The sequence below is a fragment of the Lycorma delicatula genome, chromosome 6 (genome assembly GCF_047948215.1).
Source record: "Lycorma delicatula isolate Av1 chromosome 6, ASM4794821v1, whole genome shotgun sequence".
Taxonomy (NCBI): Eukaryota; Metazoa; Arthropoda; class Insecta; order Hemiptera; family Fulgoridae; genus Lycorma; species Lycorma delicatula.
Window position 1 is genome coordinate 2,073,712 of NC_134460.1, and position 20,561 is coordinate 2,094,272.

At 37.3% G+C, this 20,561-nt stretch overlaps 1 protein-coding gene across 2 annotated transcripts in view; it reads left to right on the forward strand.

The window, feature by feature from the left end:
- Positions 1–20,561, forward strand: part of LOC142326219 (putative inorganic phosphate cotransporter) — a 79,270-nt gene that overhangs the window by 17,345 nt on the left and 41,364 nt on the right. Inside the window, exons 3-4 of one of the 2 annotated variants that reach the window (XM_075368509.1) lie at positions 12,545–12,781; positions 18,574–18,661. In XM_075368509.1, coding sequence (XP_075224624.1) covers positions 12,545–12,781; positions 18,574–18,661 — 325 coding nt within the window. The remainder of the gene's footprint in view (positions 1–12,544; positions 12,782–18,573; positions 18,662–20,561) is intronic. The other variant, XM_075368510.1, reaches the window with a different exon arrangement.

Below are 20,561 nucleotides of genomic sequence, written 5' to 3' on the forward strand. Positions count from 1 at the left end.
TCTTCCGCCGGCGGGGAAAATTTGAAAAGATCGATGATTATACGGTTCCTAAGATCTAAAACTTAATATCTGATAATATCAAGGAAACCGGAACTTATTCTGCGAGAAAAAGATCCGTTTTGAATAAAATATTTGAGACGGGTGATCCAGTGCGTTTCTTTCTATCGGTTTACCGATTCCCATACTTGAGAGACTTGATTGGTTGTAAGGGTGAATATTTTTATTTAGAGGAATTTTATGTTTCTTTAACAGGAAAAACGTTATACGATAAGTTAACGGTGAATACCGCTTGTCACCTCTTCTATGTTAGTACAGTATTAAATTGATGTTTTATTTTTGCTCTAATTATATTAATTAATTATATCGCTTGTAATCTCTGAAACAAGCTTACATCTACAAGATACTTAATTTCCAGTCATTTGGGGTGTTGTCTGAACTGTATTATTAAGAAATTTTAATTAATTTTATTGTAAAGAAGAGTAATAAATTAGAGTTTATAATATTTAATTTAAATGGAAATAAAATTATTATTATTGTTATTATCATCTCTTTGGTCTCAGCTCCTAATTCACGGAGAGATCACCTCCCCCCCACCCCAAAAAAGAATCCTATACAATTCTAACTACTAAAAGGATAAAAATACAATCAAGGATATTTATTTTTTAAATTCTCTCCTTTGTTTTTCACACTCGAATAAAATGTAATGTAGGCTTAGTGCTTTAATAATTATTGAATGAAAACGTTTTCATTATTAATTTTCACCGAAGTACTACTTCTTTTTCAACTTAAATACACCGTTTATTCATAGGTTATTAAAAAAACGTCTCGAAACGGAGGTCACTCAAAATGTATTTACAGCATCATTATCTATTACACACGAATGTACAAATAAACTGAAAATATTCTTTTTAACTCGATTACTTTAATGACCGTAACAGAACTGCGTTTACTATTTGAATATTAATAATCCAAATTGTATAGATTGTATAAATTATGTAGAATTTCACACGCTTATTAAGTTACTCATTACTAAGTTTTGTTTTGAAGTACAAAACACCGGTAGCTAAAAAAAGAGGTCCACTCTATTTAAAAATTACTCTAATTGTTACGTAATGAAAAAAGTTAACCTAATAAAAGGATTATCAAATATTTAATTTGTTTTCATAATTTATTGATAGCGTTAGTTAAATAACTTTACTGTAAATCGTAAAAACGTTTATGAATTTTAATTTTATCGGTTTAGTTTTTATCATAGTTTTCGGTTAGCAAAAGATTAGCTTACAAGTTGAAAGGAAATATTTATTTATTTTAGTGTGAATTGAACTTTAATTAAAGTTAAAGTTAAAGTAGATAAATTAAAAAAAAAAAAATTTCCAATTTTTCGCTGATCTTATTTCAGTTATATAATTAATTATAAAAACGATCTAAACAACATTTAAGTCGTAAAGAAAAAAATAATAATAGAGAAAACAATATGTAATAACAAATACAAAACGATTGAATTTATTCGCATTATTTTTCACGGTTGAGATCACAAAAATTCACTATTATAATTATTTTTACGTACGCGTTCTTTTTTAGTCTATGCAAGTATTATAATATCGAGGGTGAAAGTAATATTTATTATAAGAGAGTTGGAAGATCGCGGATAAAACAAGTTGACCTCGATATGGATATTATTCCAAAAAAGAAAAATTTCCCACTCGTAATATAAATAAGATACTTGCATTAACAATCGTGTTGTATTTACAAAATTATAGAAATAGTTTAACGCGGTAAGAATGTTGACCTTGAAGATATTATTAAGTCGCATACTGTAAGTCCGCGGAAAGGAAACGTAAACACACGGTTCATATGAATTCGTAAAGCGGTTTACTTAGTACTGGTTACCTTTGTTTCTATAGTAGTTAGATATCGGGAAAACAGCACATTTTTTTCATACGCATTCATTGTTTTACGAACAACTACCGCGGTCTCTAATTTGGTTGCATGAATAACAAGTATTTAAAAGTTAAACAAAAGCGTTGACGTTAGGTAAGGCAAGCCAGGTTAAGTAAACGTAGTTTAAATTACCGGGTTATGGAAAAAACCGACCAGAAATTGACTTTAAATAATAATTATAAAAAGCAAGAAAGCCCTTTCTACATTATCGTTTCACAATGTATTTCATTTAATATTGTATTTTTTTTTATTTATTATTAGATTTATGTTTTACTATATTTTGTAACCCGTAACTCAACTCTTAATTTATAAGACGCCTGCTTAGCTAAGGAAGTTTTTAAAAATTCATTCTTTTTTTAATAGTGTTTGTACAAAATGTTATGCGATTACACCATTAGTATACAGACTTTCTACGTTTATTTTCTAAGATACATATTATCGGTTCACTTACCTTGTTATTCAACCCGCTTCGCTTTTTAAATAAGATGAAATAACAACACGCTTTGAAAGTTAGATCACAATCAGTGCCGTAACGAGGGTTGAAGCGCCTGTGGAAAGTGTCTAACTTGCGCCTTCCCGTAACCCGGTAACGACAAAACAAATTAAAAATTTTAATGTAATATGCGATACTATTAACCTCATCGAAATGAGTAGCCTGTATGTACAATAATATATCTGTACGAATACGTAATCTATAACCTAAATAAGAACAATTTTTTATTCGTATTTAACGACGACAAAATAAAAGAAATACAAAACATATGTACATGTTAAAATAATATATTAAAAACGTAAAACAGTTCAGCATTATTATAAAGTAATTTTTCTCGCTTTTTCATTTGCAAACACATCTATTATATCGCCATAATTTAATGTTTCGGCAACGTCTTTTTCAACCGATATTATAGACATGTTTGCCAATCGCTCTTATCCAATAGAAGAACGAATGTACGATTTTGGAATTTTTAATGTGCTAAACGAACGATCGCAGGAAGCGTTACAGGTATCGTTATGAAAACCCTTAATGCTATGCCTTGATTTGGATACGTGTTTTGTAATGAGAGTTCGTAATTTTTTGCAAGATTTGAAAAGCGTTCATATCCCCTAAATTTTCAAAAACTTCCACGGCCTGATATTTGAAACTCTCAATTTCACATACAAATTCTGGAGCTATTATATTTCAATGCTAGGTATGTTGCACATCATTTAAGATCATCTAGCGGCATGATTTTTAGAACGTGTACGTTTAAAAAAATTGAAGTCGTTTGCGACCTCTTGCAAATCAGTAATCTATCATTGAGTTGTATCGGACGCATTTCTCTTTTTAATAATGCACTTTCATTCGTGGCAAACGAATCATCAGAAGCTTTCGCACCAGGCATATTTTTTATTTTGCGCCGTCTCTTTTCTGGAATGTAAGTTTCAGTATTTGATGTTTCGGCTAAACGTTTTGCTGAATTGTGAAGCGAATAGAAGAAATTATTTCGGTACTATTGAATTTAATTTTTACAGAGTATCTCAGCGTTTTCGACTGTGGGTTTTTTCTTGTAAAAGTAAATTTACTTTATTTATCTCTCCTAAAAAAAAAAAATTGAAACCCAAAATATTAATAGTGCAACAAATTTAAAGTTTGTTGATAATTTTATCGATATTCGAACATTTTTTACAGAATCTACTCTAACTTCTCTTTGTCAATCGCACATTTCATTAAGAAGTTCTATTATTAAAGGCATTTCATTTCGTAAAGCTTTAACCGCGTTATCTTTCGCGGACCACCTCGTGTCACTTAAACCTAAGACGAACAGATAATTTTTCCTTTAAAAGATCCCATCTACTATTAGAATTTACAGGTTGTTAAACCTGTCGTATAAGTAAAACAATTGTTGAATTGTTTCAAAACATGATTTCATTTGAACAGATGTTTGTGCAGCATTAACTCCTATTAAATTAAAGCTGTGAGCCGTGCAGGGAACAAATCTCGCTATATTGTTTAAACGTAATATCCTGGCTTTCGCCCCCTTTTATTTATTTACCTGCCGTACTCGCTCCATTACCATATCTAATATCTCTATTATTTAATTAATTTTATCTTAATTAATTAGTATTATATCTCTATTTATTAATTTTATCTCTATTATTCATTTTATTTTTAATAGCTCTATTATTTCTAATATTTAATCCGTCTAATGACAACTTGTTTTCGATGCCATTCGCAAGTGCTTCGCCAGTTTTTTCATGTGTCACAATAAAGTTTATAGGTTTCTTCAACGCTATATTTATTTGTAGGGATCGATGTTAACGTAGCACAAAATTTGCGTCATCTGTTCCTGGTGAGAAGTGAGAAGAAGACTAGATTTGTCGGGTGTCTTCTGGATGCCCCGTTGATCTGATGAGCAATTCACCTTCGAGCGAATCACGAGGGGTACGGTGGATGTCGTACTAGTGTCGAGATACTTCCAGGTCGGATGGAGTATAGAAGACTTGCTGGCGAAGTTGGGCAGGATTCTGGACCCTTAGGTAGTGGCCAGTCCACTGTTCGGAGAGTACCTGGAGCGATCATGACCGCTGCTTCCGGAGAGCTGTCTGTTAAACACAGGCTGAATCCCAGGAAAAAGTAGTGGTTCTCTGACTTTAGCGTGCTGTGCGCAAGAGTTAGGGCCGCTAGGAGAATATACCAGCGTCGCCCCTTAACGTAAATTATCGTTGATGACGTGCGCGCTGAGGGCCTGTGGATATACCGGCGCGCCCGTAATGAGTATGTTCATGCCATCAAGGAAGCCACTGAATTTATGGCAAAACTCCATGCGCGAGTTACAGCGCAACCCCTGGCAGTTCGCAAAATTATGTTACCGGTCAAAGCCATTGCACGTGCTGCACAGGGTTGCACGTCCTGTCATAAGAGAGCCGGTTGGCAGGCTGTTGTCGGGGTGCCTAAGCTGGAGCTGCTTCCCGACTTGTGGCTTCGATGAAGGTGCTCTTAAAACCAGAAAGAAACCTAGTGAGGTCAGCAGTTATCGCCACATCAACTTCTTGCCGATAATCGGCAAGTTACTTAAAAGGCTAGTTGTGGAAAGGCTCTGAGAAAGCATTGAGGTCAACTGTTTTCTACATCGAGGCCAGTGTGGCTTCACGAAAGGGGTTGGCACCGAGAATTGCATCTTACACGCTCTTGCCCAGGTGGAAAGCGCCAACTGTAAATATGTTTTGGCAATTTTTATAGACATAGAGGCAGCATTTCCTTCCTTGTGTTGGAGCTCTGTCTTCTATGAATTGAACGCCGCAATCTTACCGTAGCCCTGCAGGCTGTGGTACGTAACTATTTGTCTAATCGTACGGCTCTGGATGCGCACCTAGTTGTGGAAAAATCCGTTTCCAGGGGAATCCCGCAGGGTTCGTTCTCGTTCCCCTGCTGTGGAACCTGGTACTCGACGAATTTTTGGGATTGACATTTCCAGAAGGGGCCACGGCCTAGCCTTTCGCTGATGACTGTATCCTTTTAGTTCGTGGTAATTCACGACCACAGCTAGAAGATCGGGCACAGGCGGCCCTGTCAACCGCAGAGAGCTGGATGGACATTCAAAATTTAAAGATTGCTGTGCCCAAGACGAAGTTTATATTTCTCAAAGGTGCAGAAAAAACTATCGTACAGTCGTAACTCTTATATTAAATATAAAAGCTGTTTAATCAGCCGAGTTAGAGTTCATAAGTACCTAGATGTTTTGTTTGATGAAAAGTTACTGTTTAGCAACCACATTAGGCAAGTAGCGGCGGACGCCGATTTTTAGTGATGCACAAACTTAGGAGAATTGCTCGGAAAGACTATGGGTTGTCGGGCCGTCAAATGTACATGTACTGAGGTGATTTCGAAAGTATGATCTCATACGTGGCGCCCGTTTGGACGTATAGGTTGGATATGAATAAAAATTAATAAAACACTTGTTTATAATAAAACACTTGTTAAAAATGTAATTAGTGCCCAGCACAGAGGCTTAATTGTACGCATTGGTGTTCTTAAAACCACCTTCTACGAGGCTACCACCGTATTGGAAAACGCTCTTCTAATCGATTTAGAGGTGAAAGTTCGAGCAGCCATGTGGATATTGCGAAGAGGCAGGGAGGCCAAGGTATTTGGGATGCTGTTTCGAGCCGGCCGAGTACCGGAGAGGAATGGTGATCACAATGCACCGGATCTAAATTTCGTTCAGTTGCCCATCTCCCAGCTGCGGAAGAGGATGCAGAGCCTCACGATGAAAGCATGGCAGTTGGAATGGGACACCACGACTAAGGGAAGATCCATGTATATGTTTCTGCAGGATCTGGGAGATGGTATGCCTCGAGCTCTTTTTTAAGGGTAACGGGTGCCCAGGTGCTCACCAACCATGTTAATTTAATCCAATATCTGTTTCGGATCCACCTGGCCGCTGATGAGCTGTGCATCTGAGGGGAGGTCCAGTCAAATAGACACCTGATATTTGACTGCCTTGCTTTTGGGGGGACCAGAGACCGAACCACACTGGAACTTAGAGGTGAACGGGAAAATTGGCCACTCACAAGCGGCGAGTCAATGTGGCAAGAGCCGCATTGTTGGGCCGTGTAGTTCCTGGATGCGGTTGCTATGTTCAACCATCATCAATAGTTTACCTAAGGGTAAAGACTCTTATTACACTGCTGTGTGAAGCTAACCTAGAGATATATATGGCTGATCACCAGCCAGTTAAAGCTCCAAGCGCTTTAATATGGTGGACAGGTACTTGCTGTCATTCAGCACCTAGGCGTGGCAGCGAATTGCTGTCTAGACAAAGTAAATTTTATTTTATCGATGTCATATATATTTTTAGTAGTTAACGGAGTGTGCCTACCCGTTTAGTAAATATATGGCAAGTGAGCGGGTGGGACACGTAAGCCAGTGGTGTATGGCACCACGCTTAGTTTGCTCACGCTGTTAGGTAAGCTCTAGGAATTATTTTGGATACTGTTTGCTAAACTCTTTCGAGGCTCAGTAGCCGTTTGTAGCACAGACATTCGGTCTTATGCTTTAGGGTGACCGAATAGGGTGGTGACGGGAGAAATACCAAGCACAAACCAAAAAACATACATGTGAACATGGCTGGTAACCTACTGAAATTTCAACTGCCAGCTTTTACATCCCAGTTCGTTTAAGGTCTTTCTGCATTTCAAAGTTCTTGTGCAGTCAGTTATACATGACAAGTTTCGAATGGCTGCCTCCGAATCGATAAATAAGACTGTCTTCCGCGTGGAAAGGATTTTAAGTTGGGTGGCGGCTGCCTGAATCGCGGCAATCTCTCCGTCATAACTGCTTGTCAAGGAGCGCCGACTGCAAGATGACCCTGCAAGTGGTGGCAGTTGTACGCGGCTCCTGTTTCTCCTGTTCCCGGTATTGATGATCCGTCTATATAAATGTGTAACCATTCCTGTTCTGGATAATTTTCATGAATGGTTTGGAGCGCAGCCTATTTTAATTCCGCCTCATATTTTGTCAATTGATGATATTTTAAGTTATATTTGGCTTGCGGCATGCGGTCATAGAATATTGATAGGTTTAAAGCGGTGTTACATCTACAGGTGTCAGTCTGTACTTCACATATAGATTCTTATATGCAGTGACTGTGCAATTTGGTTCTGCGCCTTCCTGCTGCTTGCTGGTTACAGTCCCACTGCTGCTTATCCACTAGTCTGGAGTTTGAACTAAAGTCGAATTCACTAAGGGAACTAGGACTAAATTTCGTTGTTGCGATCAACATCTTTGGTGGTACGTTGAGTTAATTTGCCTAGAATTACGAGACATTCACGAAATCGGCTCATAATAAGTAGAACTAAGGGCTTTAACTCCCGTTAAAGCCCAACAGGGGTAGGAACGTGGGGAGATGTGGCAACCGGAACGTCACTAGGCAGGTGTCTTACCCTAAGGGGTTGGGATGTTGCTTATCCACTCTTCTTGAACGTTCCCAGAAGCGCAACGCACTTAATTCACGGTGGTAATGAATAGGCTCCATTTGTGCCTGAGCCTCCATAGCTGCCACCGTGGTGGATTTAGCAGCGCCGGTTATTGGTCTCAGAGCAGTGTTCTGGATAAGGTTCATCTTAGCAGATGTGGAACCGGCAGTGACTGTCACCTCACTTTCGTATTCCAGGACCGGTTTTATATGTTTTATACGTTGTCATTAACACTTCTTGGTTAGCTCCCCGTTTCGCAGCAGTGAGTCTTTTCAGTAGACGAGTCCTTTTCACTGCTCTTACCACGCATTGTTCGACGTGTGGTTTCCAGGTGAGTCGTCGGTCCAGGGTGATTCCCAACTATTTAGAAACGTTGCTTTCCTCCAGTGCTTGACCTTTGTAGGACAGACTTATTGCCGGTAATTTTGTGAAAAGCGTAAGCAATTGAAATGTAGTTTTTGTGGTATTAACAGTCATAGCGTTGCGTTTGCCCAGATTTTAAGATTCAGAAATGCTTTATTGAGGCATTTTTTCAATGCATTTACGTTACTACTAGTAGCCCAAATGAGGAAATCATTCGCGTAGAGCAGGGCTTTGACTCCTTGTACTGCTGATTGCGCCTAAGATGTCATTGGTCATAATGTTGAATAGTGTACAACTCGGAACAGCACGCTGTACCAGGCCTTCCTTTTGAATGCGAAATTTGGAAGTACTGTGGTTGTGGAGCACTCGTTGTTCCATTTGAATAAGCGTCCAGAGATATTGCACATGGCCAACTTGTGAATGAGCATGCGTCACCAGACGGTATCATATGCTGATTTTAGATCGAGTAAAACCGCTAGTGTAGACATCTTTCGATGGTATCCATCTTTGACTTGTGTGAAATAAACGGTCCACAGTGTTTCGACGTCTGCGAAAGCCTGCTTGAGCGTTGTCTACGATTTCATGTGTTTCAATAAACCGGTTTAGACGGTTGACAACCACCTTCTCTACTACTTGTTAATGATATAGGCCTATAGCTTTCAGCTAGACTGGCGTATTTACCATTTTTTAACGCGCGGATAATTTCTGCCTTTCAGCATTGCTGCGTAACATGACTCGGCCATGTCAAGTTTATAGTGCCGAGCAGGGTTTCCTTAGCTTTTTCCAAAAGGTGGATTAATAGTTCTGGGAATATTCCGTCAGATCCTACTGCCTTGTTTGGCGTGATTAGAAAGAAAGCATCGTCCAATTCCTGGATGGTAAAATGAGTTTCCAAATCCGCATGTTTTTTCTATCGTGACATAAACTCTTTGAACGCTTCAGAAATGTTTTTACCACAAATTTGTTTCCTTTTACACGGCTAATATTGGCGTAATGTTTACGTAAACCATCATTAACATCTCTGGGATCACATGGTCGTTGCACTTTCCGAATATTATTATTATTTAAACGTGGCATGTATCGATGCGCTTTTATTCTATCTTTTCGATACTATAGTGTGGATGAGAAGCTCCTAAAAGCAGAATGATTGGCAGTTATTATTCAAACTGAAGCAAATCCTACATTTCTTACATTTTTTTACATTTTGCCTACATTTCCACACGCAATGTAAACTCGCTTATGAAGATCGGTAAACTAAAAATAATAACAGACCCGTAATGAACAAACACAAAATTTTCTTCATGAGAATGTAGGAAAAAAGAAACACCATACAGGACGCCTTGCAATCTCAAGGCTATAGGCTCTACAAAGGTATACATGGGAAGAGACAGATGAAAAGCGCCTCATAGTTTGGAACACGCTTTTTGGTCAGCCTCAAAATAATAAATTCCGTACAAGAGTTTAAGACACAATCCCAAGAAACTCAACAACACTCATCTTAAAAGCATCTAATAAAATTTACACCATAATAAACGACCATGCCCTACTAAAATAAAAACAAATTTCCAACAGGCTGTAAAGAAATGCAAAAGTTGTGGGACCTATTTGACCAGACCGTACATAATATCCCCAAAAATCACATTAAACAATTAATTGGATACTTCAGTAGTAGACTAGACTGTTTCCATGAGATATTGATGGACTGGAGACGCTGATTTGCAGGACACGAAAACCTGTCATTCTAGCCGGGGATTTCAATGCCGAAAGCGCGGAGTCGGGAGGATTGAGCGTGAACAGCATGAACACATGCTGAGAGGCAGGGAGCGATGGACAGCGGTGTCTACGATGGACCAAGTCTCGGACTGACTGCTCTTGGCGCCAATTTAGGATATAAGTTACTTTCACTTCACGCTGGATCGCTTTGTTTCATGTAAGCTACTTATTTATATTATTTTATTCTATGTTTATTTTGCTATTTTGTCTTCATATGTTTCTTCCTCGTGAGTTTTCTAACGGAGATGATTTTCGCTTCTGGTTTGAATCGGACTACTGCTCTAGTGACGTTAAACCAAAATGTGAAATTAAACCATATCGACTGCTCAGCTAGCCATGATATCCTAGCGATCTCTACGGAGCGACCTTTTTCTGTTTTTTCGCCCGATATCATTACTTTTTATCACTGTTCATGTATATTAGGTGTAAGAAGATAACCGTTTCCTTTTCTCTTTTTTGCTACCGTTATATTTGATTACTGTGTAGCCATGTGCTACAGATGAATATTAACCTCTAGTTACATAGATTTCTGTCAGGTACACCTTTGTCTCGTACCGATACTTTACTCTGTACTATGATGTATACTCTATTGTGACTCCTTTATTGTTTTTCCTTATTATAATTGTGTCTCCTTATCACACGTTTTGCTTTCCTGATATTTGTCATCTAAAGGTGTAACCCTGTAAGCCCTTTTCGTAAGAGGTGTTTAGGGGGTTTGCTGTATGCCTTATTGGCGAGGCTGGTGATGGTACTTTTTTGTGATATAAATAAAAAATAAATAAAAATAACTGGGAGCCGGCTAAAAAAATAATGTAGCCGGCGGGGTCGAAGCGTGGAATCGCGAAGGGCCAGGAAGATAGTCTTTTTACTGCGGACGTCTTGGCCCGGTCACACGCAAGACTGACCGGATCGGGACGCTCTGATGAAGCATTAAGGACCCTCGAGGTTTGAGGGTGGGCGCGCAAGGGTCGAGAGGGTATGTTTGAGGGTATACTCGGACACAGACTAGTAGTAGGGACGGGAACGGTAGCTCTCCTGGAGAGAGGCATCACGGCATCCAGAAGCGGAGGTCGTGTTGCTTCAATGAACTAGGAGGGACCCCGTTGGGGAAGTCCAGCGGGTGGAGAATGCTAAAGGGTGGTGGCTAGACATCGCCGTGTCACATGAGGTCAACTGAGGTAACGTCTTCTAGGGGGTTACCGGTTGTTCTTATGTGTTTAAAAAAAAATTGTGGTTGTTAGAGTTTACTTTTTCTAAATTTTTAACTTTTTATTTCTTTTTTGTTTTTGTTATTTGTCGATATAATTGTAGAATTATGTACCGACCTTGTATTTGATCTTGACTTGTTTCAAGCTAAATACGATTTTTTCAAATAAAATGGGCAATTTTTGATCCCACCAATGAAAAGAGCAAAAAGAATATGTAGTCACACATATGACCTTGGACCGTTTATGAAGGTCATACGGCTAACCATCAGAGATAATTTTTGACAGGTGACAGTGGTATACGGATGATAGTGTTATATTATACAAGTTACACGTTTTTGAAGGTCATACAATATTCCTGGAATATTTATATTCCAGGCTCCGTCGTGGTGAAATCACATATTTCCTCTTAATTGCAGAGGTAGTTCTTCCAAAACACGTGGAAGATTTTCGGTTAAACGAGTAAGATAATTTTCTCCATTTAAACGATTTGGTAGAACGACAGGACCCAAAAGATAGTCGTTAAAAATATCTGCTCGTATGTTCAGGGAAAATCTTTATCGATAGCTACTTCGGAAGGTACCATGAAGATTCTGGTCGCTCCAGATACGCTGGTTGTGATAGTAATGAACACCATTCCTGTTGAAAGAAGCTTAATTTTCACTTTATTAACATGATCGGCTGTAATAGTTGCTGTGTAAAATTATTGAAAAGTGAAAAATTAATATCGTTCGTTTTATTATTAAATTTTATCGTGAGAAAATTATTACTTAATTTGATACTAATTCACAATAATAGAATTAATAGTAAATAAAAATAATTAATATTTCATCTAATCGAACGAAAAGTGGAAGACATGAAAACAGACACAAAATTTTACAACTTCAATTTTCTACCGTAATCTGTTAACGTCATTTTATTCAAAATAAAAGGTTTAATATTTTAGCAAATAACATCAATTTTTATAAAACTAATATTTACGGAGATATAACGGATTGAAAAATAAATATGGCCGCCATTTTGTAATTTTCGAAGGTATTTAATTCCTGATTTTTAGCTAATTTTAAAACTTTATTACTAATACGCTTACCAAATATTAATGCGATGCGTCTATCAGAACTTGAGATATTAATTTTTATATAAAAATAACAAAATGGCAAACAGGGGAAGAACGAAGTAGAATCGCCATTTTTGCTGAGGATTGATTTTGTTTAGTTGAATCCGAAAACGGATTCCCACCATTTTAGAAACACTCTGCATTATATATATATATATATTTATTATTTTTTATTTATTTTTTTTTGTAGGAAGGAGAATTTGATTGGAGCGAGCAAGCCCAAGGAGTCATTCTTAGTGCATTTTTTTGGGGTTATATACTAACACAAGTACCTGGTGGTTTGTTGGCTGAAAGAGTTGGTGGAAAACATACTCTGGCATTAGGTATTCTTATATCAACAATATGCACATTATTAACACCTCTTGCTGCAAGGGAAGGTGGTGTTCTTGGGCTCATTGAAGTCAGAATAATCATGGGATTAGGACAGGTCAGTATAATAAAAAAAGAAATTAATAATTTAAAATTGTGAAAGTTTTTTTTAATTTTCATTAAAATACTAATATTTTCACTGTGTATACTTATATTCGTCCTTAAATTAAATTTAATTCCAGATTTTTATTAGTGTAAATTCAGCTTTCTTATCTAATACTATAATGAAACTTCTGACATCTCAAACTAAAGTAACTGTCAAATGTATGTAATACTTTTATTAAGAACATTTATACTACTACACAATCCTATTAAATAATACTCGAGTAGAAGAAAATTCACTTTTAGCGTATAAAAGGCCATACCGAGTATAAACTACAGATTTACTGAGAAACCATATGCGGAAGAATATTGTAATAATATTTTTCATCGAAAAGAAATTCTGCAGTAGTGTACTGCTACTTGTAATATATATTAGCAGGCCGACCGTTGTAGCGGTTAACTGACTTCTAGACCGTTTGATCTAGGACTCGGTTCCTGGCATTTTTCATCTATCATTCCATTCATCTCATTTTCCTTGTTAAAATACATGAAAAAGCAAGTCTTATACCCCCATCGTTGTATAATAGGCATTATAATTCTTTTGATGTAGATGTAATTAAAAATATATTTATAAACGTTTTAAGGTGAAACCTTTTTAATTAAAATATTTCTTTTAATCAAATATGCGGGACCGTGTGAGTTCCTTGATGCGGTTGCTTTGTTCAATCTACAACAGCAGTTTATCTAAGGTAAAAGACTCCTACCGCACTGCTGCGGGAAGCTAACCTAGATATATATATATACATATGGCTGACCACCAGTCAATTAAGGCTCCAAGCGCTTTAATACGGTGGACAGGTACTTGCTGGCATTCAGCGACCTAGGCTGTTCGTTTAGAATTGCTGTCTAAACGAAATGAATTTTAATTTACGGATGTCATATATATATTTAGTATTTGACGGGGTGCGCCTACCCATTTTAGCAAATATATGACAAGTAAGCGGTTGGGGCGCGTAAGCCGGTGGTGTTTGGCACCGCGCTTAGTCCGCTCACGCTGTTAGGTAAGCTCCAGGAGCTATTTAGGTCACCGGTCGCTAAATTGGTCGAGGCTCAATAGCCGTTTGTGGCACAGACATTTGGGCGACCGATCGGGGTGGTGGCGGTAGAAATGCCAAGCAAACCGATAATCAAACATATGCAAGTTGAAGGTGCTCAGAAGATAAATTAATTTGCTTTCACGTTAGTAAAGTAGATTAATTCTACTTAAAAATAGTACTAATAATATCTAGCTAGAATGTACTATTTTTCTAAAATCATGATATAAAAAATCGTGAAGGTCTAGCTGAACGGTTAACGGTTCAAATGGATACTCCACGTGCTACATACTTTCAGAAACGGGTGAGGTTTTCCCTTATGAATCTGTTATCGGATGACTAATATATAGAGGAAATGTAGTTTTTGTAGCAGCATGTACGTCTGTTCAGTAAACAACCCGGTTTATTTTTTAATCTTTATTATTAATTTGATAGATTATTGGTCTTTATCCCCTTCGAAGCTCTCCCTTCCTTTGCGGAAGGGAGAGCTTCACACAATTTTTGTGTGAGAGCTATTCACACAATTTTTCCCAGCGGCGTTTCCACTTCACAAAGCATTCCTGGATAACTTCACGTGAAATGGCCTTTAAGATCGGTGATGAATTTGCTTTAATGTCATCAACAGTCTCAAAACGACGTATTTTCATCACCGATTTTATCGGAAATAAGAAAAAATCGCAAGGAGCCAGATCTTGCGAGTAGGGATGCTGAGCAAAGAGTAGCAAGACGTTTTACAACGTAACCGTTTTAAAACGCCACGATAGTACGCACAGTTCACTGTTTCACCTTGAGGGGAGACTTCAAAATGCACAATTCCATTAAAACTGGAAAAAAAACAGAGAGCATCACTTTGACATTGGATCGAGACTAACGTTCTTTCTTGCGGCGTGAAGATCCTTTGTCCATCCGTTATGATAATTGAACTTTTCTCAATGTTGTAGCCGTAACCCCGTCTTTCGTCTCCCGTTATAATGCTTTCCGTGAATGTTTCATCGTCATCGGCTCTTTCAAGAAGTTGTCAAAAATTATCCACTCCATCTTCTTTCTGCTGTTCGATCGTCAAACGAGGAACAAACTTTCCTGCAACTTTATGCGTATTCAATTTTTCAGTCAAAATGTCACGGCATGATCCGACCGAGATTCTAATCTCTTCTGCAAGTTCTCTGACAGTCGATCGACGATTTGCACGTACGCGGCTGTCATCGGTTGAAGTCCAAGACCTTCCTGGTCGACGGTTATCTTCGATGGACTAACGACCGCTTTTAAATCGTGAAAATCATTCGTAACATTGCGTACGACCCAGAGCATCATATCCGTAAGCTTGTTTCAAAAGTTTCAAAAGAAACGCCTCTGTGAAAGTTATTCCCAGTCTCCCGCAAAAGTTTACGTTGTATCGTTGCTCCCGAAAATCGCACGTTCCAAAAATCGCTGCTAACACTTAAACACAAATAACAATAACTCGAAAACTAAACGAGATCTCAACTACTCAAGAGCATGTGGTTACAGAGGAGGTTACGCGGAACACAATGCTATCAACCGCACGTCACTAAGTATCTCCCTTGGCGCATAATTAAAAACGTTCAGCTATTTTCTGAACAGACATCGAATTAATAATAAACATGTGAATTATACCGTTATTTTTTTTTTTTAATTCAAATAATTGTTCAACATATTGACCACTGTGTTAATAATATTTAATATTATACGAAATCTAAAACACCCCATAACACAGTAGTTAGGTCCTGTTAAACTAACATACTAACTCCAATAATTGTTTTTCGTGGGATTCCGTATCTTCGGTCAGTATTGAATTTTATAATTACATTAAAACATGCTGTTTTTTTGTAAGTTTTTAATTTGTTTAAGGGCTAACTAGTTCTGAACAGCAAAATTTACTTATATAGTAAACTTCAAAATTTATAAAACGGTAACAATTCTGGCAAATTCAAAAATTCACAAATTACAAAAACAGTATATTTTAATGTAATTATAGAATTCAATACCGAGAGAAGATGTGGGATCCTGCGAAAATCGGTTATCGGAATTATCATAGTAAGTTGTTTAACAGATCAGAAAAAAATCCCAGATTTGCTAGATTTCTTTGCCTTCTCAAGGATGTCTTCTATTTACACCAACGTTGAATGCAATTACGATTCTATATACAATCATTCTCCTGTTTTGTTAACAATTAGCGCAACGATCGTTCAAAAACAGAAATCTGTGGAGCTTTATAATAACAGAACTGACTTGAATTCATATTGAACTTTGATAGCGGCTACGCTGAATCTAGAAATACTACTTGGTTCTAAAATATCGACGATGCAGTCTATTATTTGATGTCCGTTATTCAACAAGCAGCTTGGAGTTCAACACCAAAGAAAAACTACGACAGATACAGATACGAGAAGGAAATGAATATCCTAGAGAGGTTATGAATCAAGAAGGCTAAGAAGAGTTTGGCAAAATTTTTGAAATCCACCAGATAAAACGGTGCCAAACAGAGCTACTCGCAGGTTGAAACAATTTCTGCAGAAAAATAATAACGGCACATTTAGATCTTACCTTGAAAATCTTTCACCTTATGAAAAAGATGATTATTCACTGTGGAAAACAATCAAAAATTCAAACGACCGCTTATTTCTTTCCCACCTTCAATGTCGCAAATGGTGTTTGGGCTAGAAGCGATAATGAAAAGGCTTATGTATTTGCCGACCATCTGAGTACAGTGTTCCAGTTTCATAAGGAGGGATGATGAAACTGAAATTTCGAATTTTTAGAAAGCCCTCTCCTATGTCTTTTCCGATAAAACCGTTTTCATCGGCAAGAATTGTATATGCAATTAATAAGACTCAATTTAAGAAATCGCCGATGTTCGATCTAATTACAGGAAAAATGCTGCCATAATGAATATTAAGCATCTGTTTAACGGCATCATTCGAACAACGTTTTATGCATACGAGTGGAAACTCTTCTGTCGCAGATATTAACGCTACCCTAACCAGATAAATCAACGAATGCGGTTAGTTCGTACAGGCCTATAAGTCTATTACCTGTTCGATCGATGTAGCTTGTTTTAAATAATAACCGAATAATTCTTGAGCATCAGTTCGGCCTTCGTGTTGGACACTCCACGGTTAAACAAATTCTTAGGATTGTCAAGGTTATCACCGGCTGCCGAGAAGAAAAAAATATTGTTCTGCTGCGTTTTGGGATGTCCAGTAGGCTTTTGACAAAGTCTGGATTCCTGGACTACTATATAAACTAAAATTAAGATTACCGCAACCTTTTTATCTAATCCTACAAAATTATTTATCCGAACGGATTTTCCAGATCAAGCCTAATTTTTTGATATCAAGTCTGGTGTTCCTCAAGGCTCTGTACCGGGACCGATTCTATACTCGATCTACCGCAACAGATTTACCATCCTTTAGTGATTTTACCTTCGTTACACTTGCTGACGACAAGGCAATCCTAGCGGTTGACAACGACCCGACCGTAGTTTCACATAAATTGCGGTTGAAGTTGAAAAGTATTTATCAGCGGTCGACTATGTGAAAAAGTAAAGTTAATCCAGCGAAGTCGAGTCGTATCACAATTACAACGAGAAGAAACACATGCCCTCCGGTCCATGTGGACAACGATGTTGTCCCCATAATAACAATTTAAGATATCTGGGTTAACATATTGATCGTCGATCGACGTGAAATCATCGCGACGATGAGAAACGGAACCGGCTGAATATCAAGCTAAGATACGTGTACCGGTTACTCGGAAGAAGATCCCAGTTATCTCTTTCTAATAAAATCGACAAGCAAGAGCAACATCAAAATTATTCAGCGATTCCAAATCAAAATACTCCGAAATATAAGAAACGTGTCACGGTTCGTAAGGAACAGCGAGATTCACGATTATCTGAAGATTCCATATGTTCAGGATGAAATTCGGCGCTTTACGAAGCCTCTACATGCATGAGAAGTACCTTGCTGGATAACGATAGTTCTTTTTATTGATATGTTTAGGTGGGAGTGCTGCCTTTGAATGAAAACTCTGTTCATATGGTGTGAATTGAACCTGAGGTCTCCTTATGCAGAAGCCGCCACACTGACTAATACACCAATTTGCTGATCGTTACCGTATTCTCTGATAAAATACAGAATTGTTTTATATCTTTAGCGAGATATATATTATTATAATACCGATAAAAAAGTATTATACGTCTAATAGTAATCTTACTTACGACATCTTTGCTTTCAATTAATAAGATTATGTGAAAAATGAATCGGTTAAAAAAAATATATATTTCCACCTATTTTCTCTTTTGTTAGTATTTTTACCGTACCGCTTACTTTCACGTAAGATTTCTTACTCCTGTTTCTCAGCTTTCCAGTATGTAAGGCATTACTAACAAATATTAGGGTTATCGTTTAAAAAAGATATTAGGCCAACCGAAGCGGTTTCAGATAAAAAATAAAATTTGGAAGTTAGAGTTAATATTTAGAGACTTTTTTACAAAATTAATTTAAAAATATTTTATTAAAATTTATGAAAAACACTTAAAAATCTAATTTACGATAAAAAATCTACAATAGGTTTTTACTATTAGCAGTTTTTCTTCTTTTAATAAAAACATTGGTTATTAATAATGATGCTAACATATTAATGAAGTTTGAATTATAAAATTTTATTGCTATTTTACTGATTTAACATTTTTTAGGGTTTTGTGTATCCGTCTTTAAATGTTCTTTTGGCTCATTGGGCGCCGCAGCAAGAAAGAGGAAGACTGGGCTCTATCGTATTTGCCGGTTAGTAAACATATATTGCATGATCAAATTAAGACTGTTTATGGATTTAATCGGCACAGCACTGTGATCGATATAGATGTGCAAGTCGACTATTTAAATTCACGTGCGAGAAAAATGTGAACTACCTGCTTGCAATTGTAGTAGATGAAGAGATCTTATCTGTTTTTGTCTCTTCGTCAAAGTATTTAATAACATTGCCGTTAATACTTGCATCTTTGGTATGAATATATGGTTTTCCCGCATTTATGGACTTCTGCATAGTATTGAAAAGACGATAAGATAGATGATAAAATAGCAAAAGAAGTAGACTAAATTTAACGACTGCAAATTTCAAGTTAAAAATTAATAAATTTAAACCTACACAAATTTAAATATTAATAATATTTGTAGCGAATACAAATATTAATAACGATAAAAAATTTCTTGTAGTTAGTAAATTTCTTTTTATTAATAAATAATAAAAGAGAATAATAGTGCTTCATATACAAAGTCTGTCTGGAAATTAATGTCCCCAAGTCTAAAAATATATAAAAAAAAATTTATTTACATAATAATACCTGTACATTAAAATTCTTCAAAATATTGTCCCCCTGATGTCAAAACACAATGAGCACGGTCTTGATCCTTGATTTGCTCATTCGAGCCTTCTTGGGACAAGGGGACGCTGAGGCGTGCCGCTCGGCACTTTGCCTCTTCGTTTTGAATTGTACTAGAATATCCGCATTTCATTACCCGTGATAACATCGTCCAAAAAGTAAGGATCATTTTTACATGTTTCCACTCGGCGAGATTTTTGGTCGCCGGTCAAAATTCTCTAGACAATTTTCGCGCACGCTTTTCTCATGTGCAAATCCTTGGTCGCAATCTCGTGGACGATAGTTTTTTGGAATATTTAACATGTCGGCCGTTAAACGAACACTGATTCAACGGTCTGTTTGCAAACGTTCTTTCACACGAGTCACCCGTCCTTCACCTCCGAGAGCTTGGAGACAACCGAGCAAGTACTCGCTGGGTAGTCGACTTACACCACCGTCGATCCCGGTGGATGCTACAACCCTGCAACGTACAGTCGCTTCACGATAAAATGTATGACATTATTTTCCGGACAGACCTTTTATAAAATTGAACAGCTGTAATAGACCTTTCAACCCGTCTGTACCGTTTGAGTTTTGAATCGACTGGTGATTTTGAATTTTTAGTTTACATTTTTCTCACACGCAATATTAACTTGGTCACATTGTACTTGTAAATACGCATGCGGCTATGTATTTTTAAAAGTAATTTAGGTTATCGCTATGTCTGTTGCCTAGTGTGAAAGACAACACAATCCTGCGACGGTTGTGTTTTTTACTTTTTTATAATCGATCCTTAATATTTTGATAAGTTTGATAATCGCGTTGAATCCGGTACGACCGTTTTAGTTCGTGTACGACTATTTATACCCAGCCTGAGTCGTAATTTCAAATGCCAAGGTTACGGTCACAATCAACATCTTGCTCGAAGACAGAGATCTGTGCTCGGTGTACTCAGGAAGGCCACAATGACACTGACTGCCGTGCGGATGAAAAATGTGCAAACTGCAGTGGTTCACAGGCAGCTCGCTCCCGTGATTGCCCAACGTTTAAAGAAGAAAAGGCGATTCTTAGAATCTCTACCGAGCAGAAGCTATCTTTTACGGCTGCACGCAGAGAATGCAGAAAAACAATTACTTCAAGGAACCTGGTTAAGCCAGATGTATATTTTGTCACGGCTACATCAAAACAAACTCCTACGAATTTAGGAATTCAGCAGTGCGGATCTTGCAGCGAGCTAAAAAACTTGTTCAGATGTTATCTGATCAGGTCGCTTCGCTTACAGCCATTATTTCAGAGCTGACGAAATTAAACAAGAAGTTGTTACT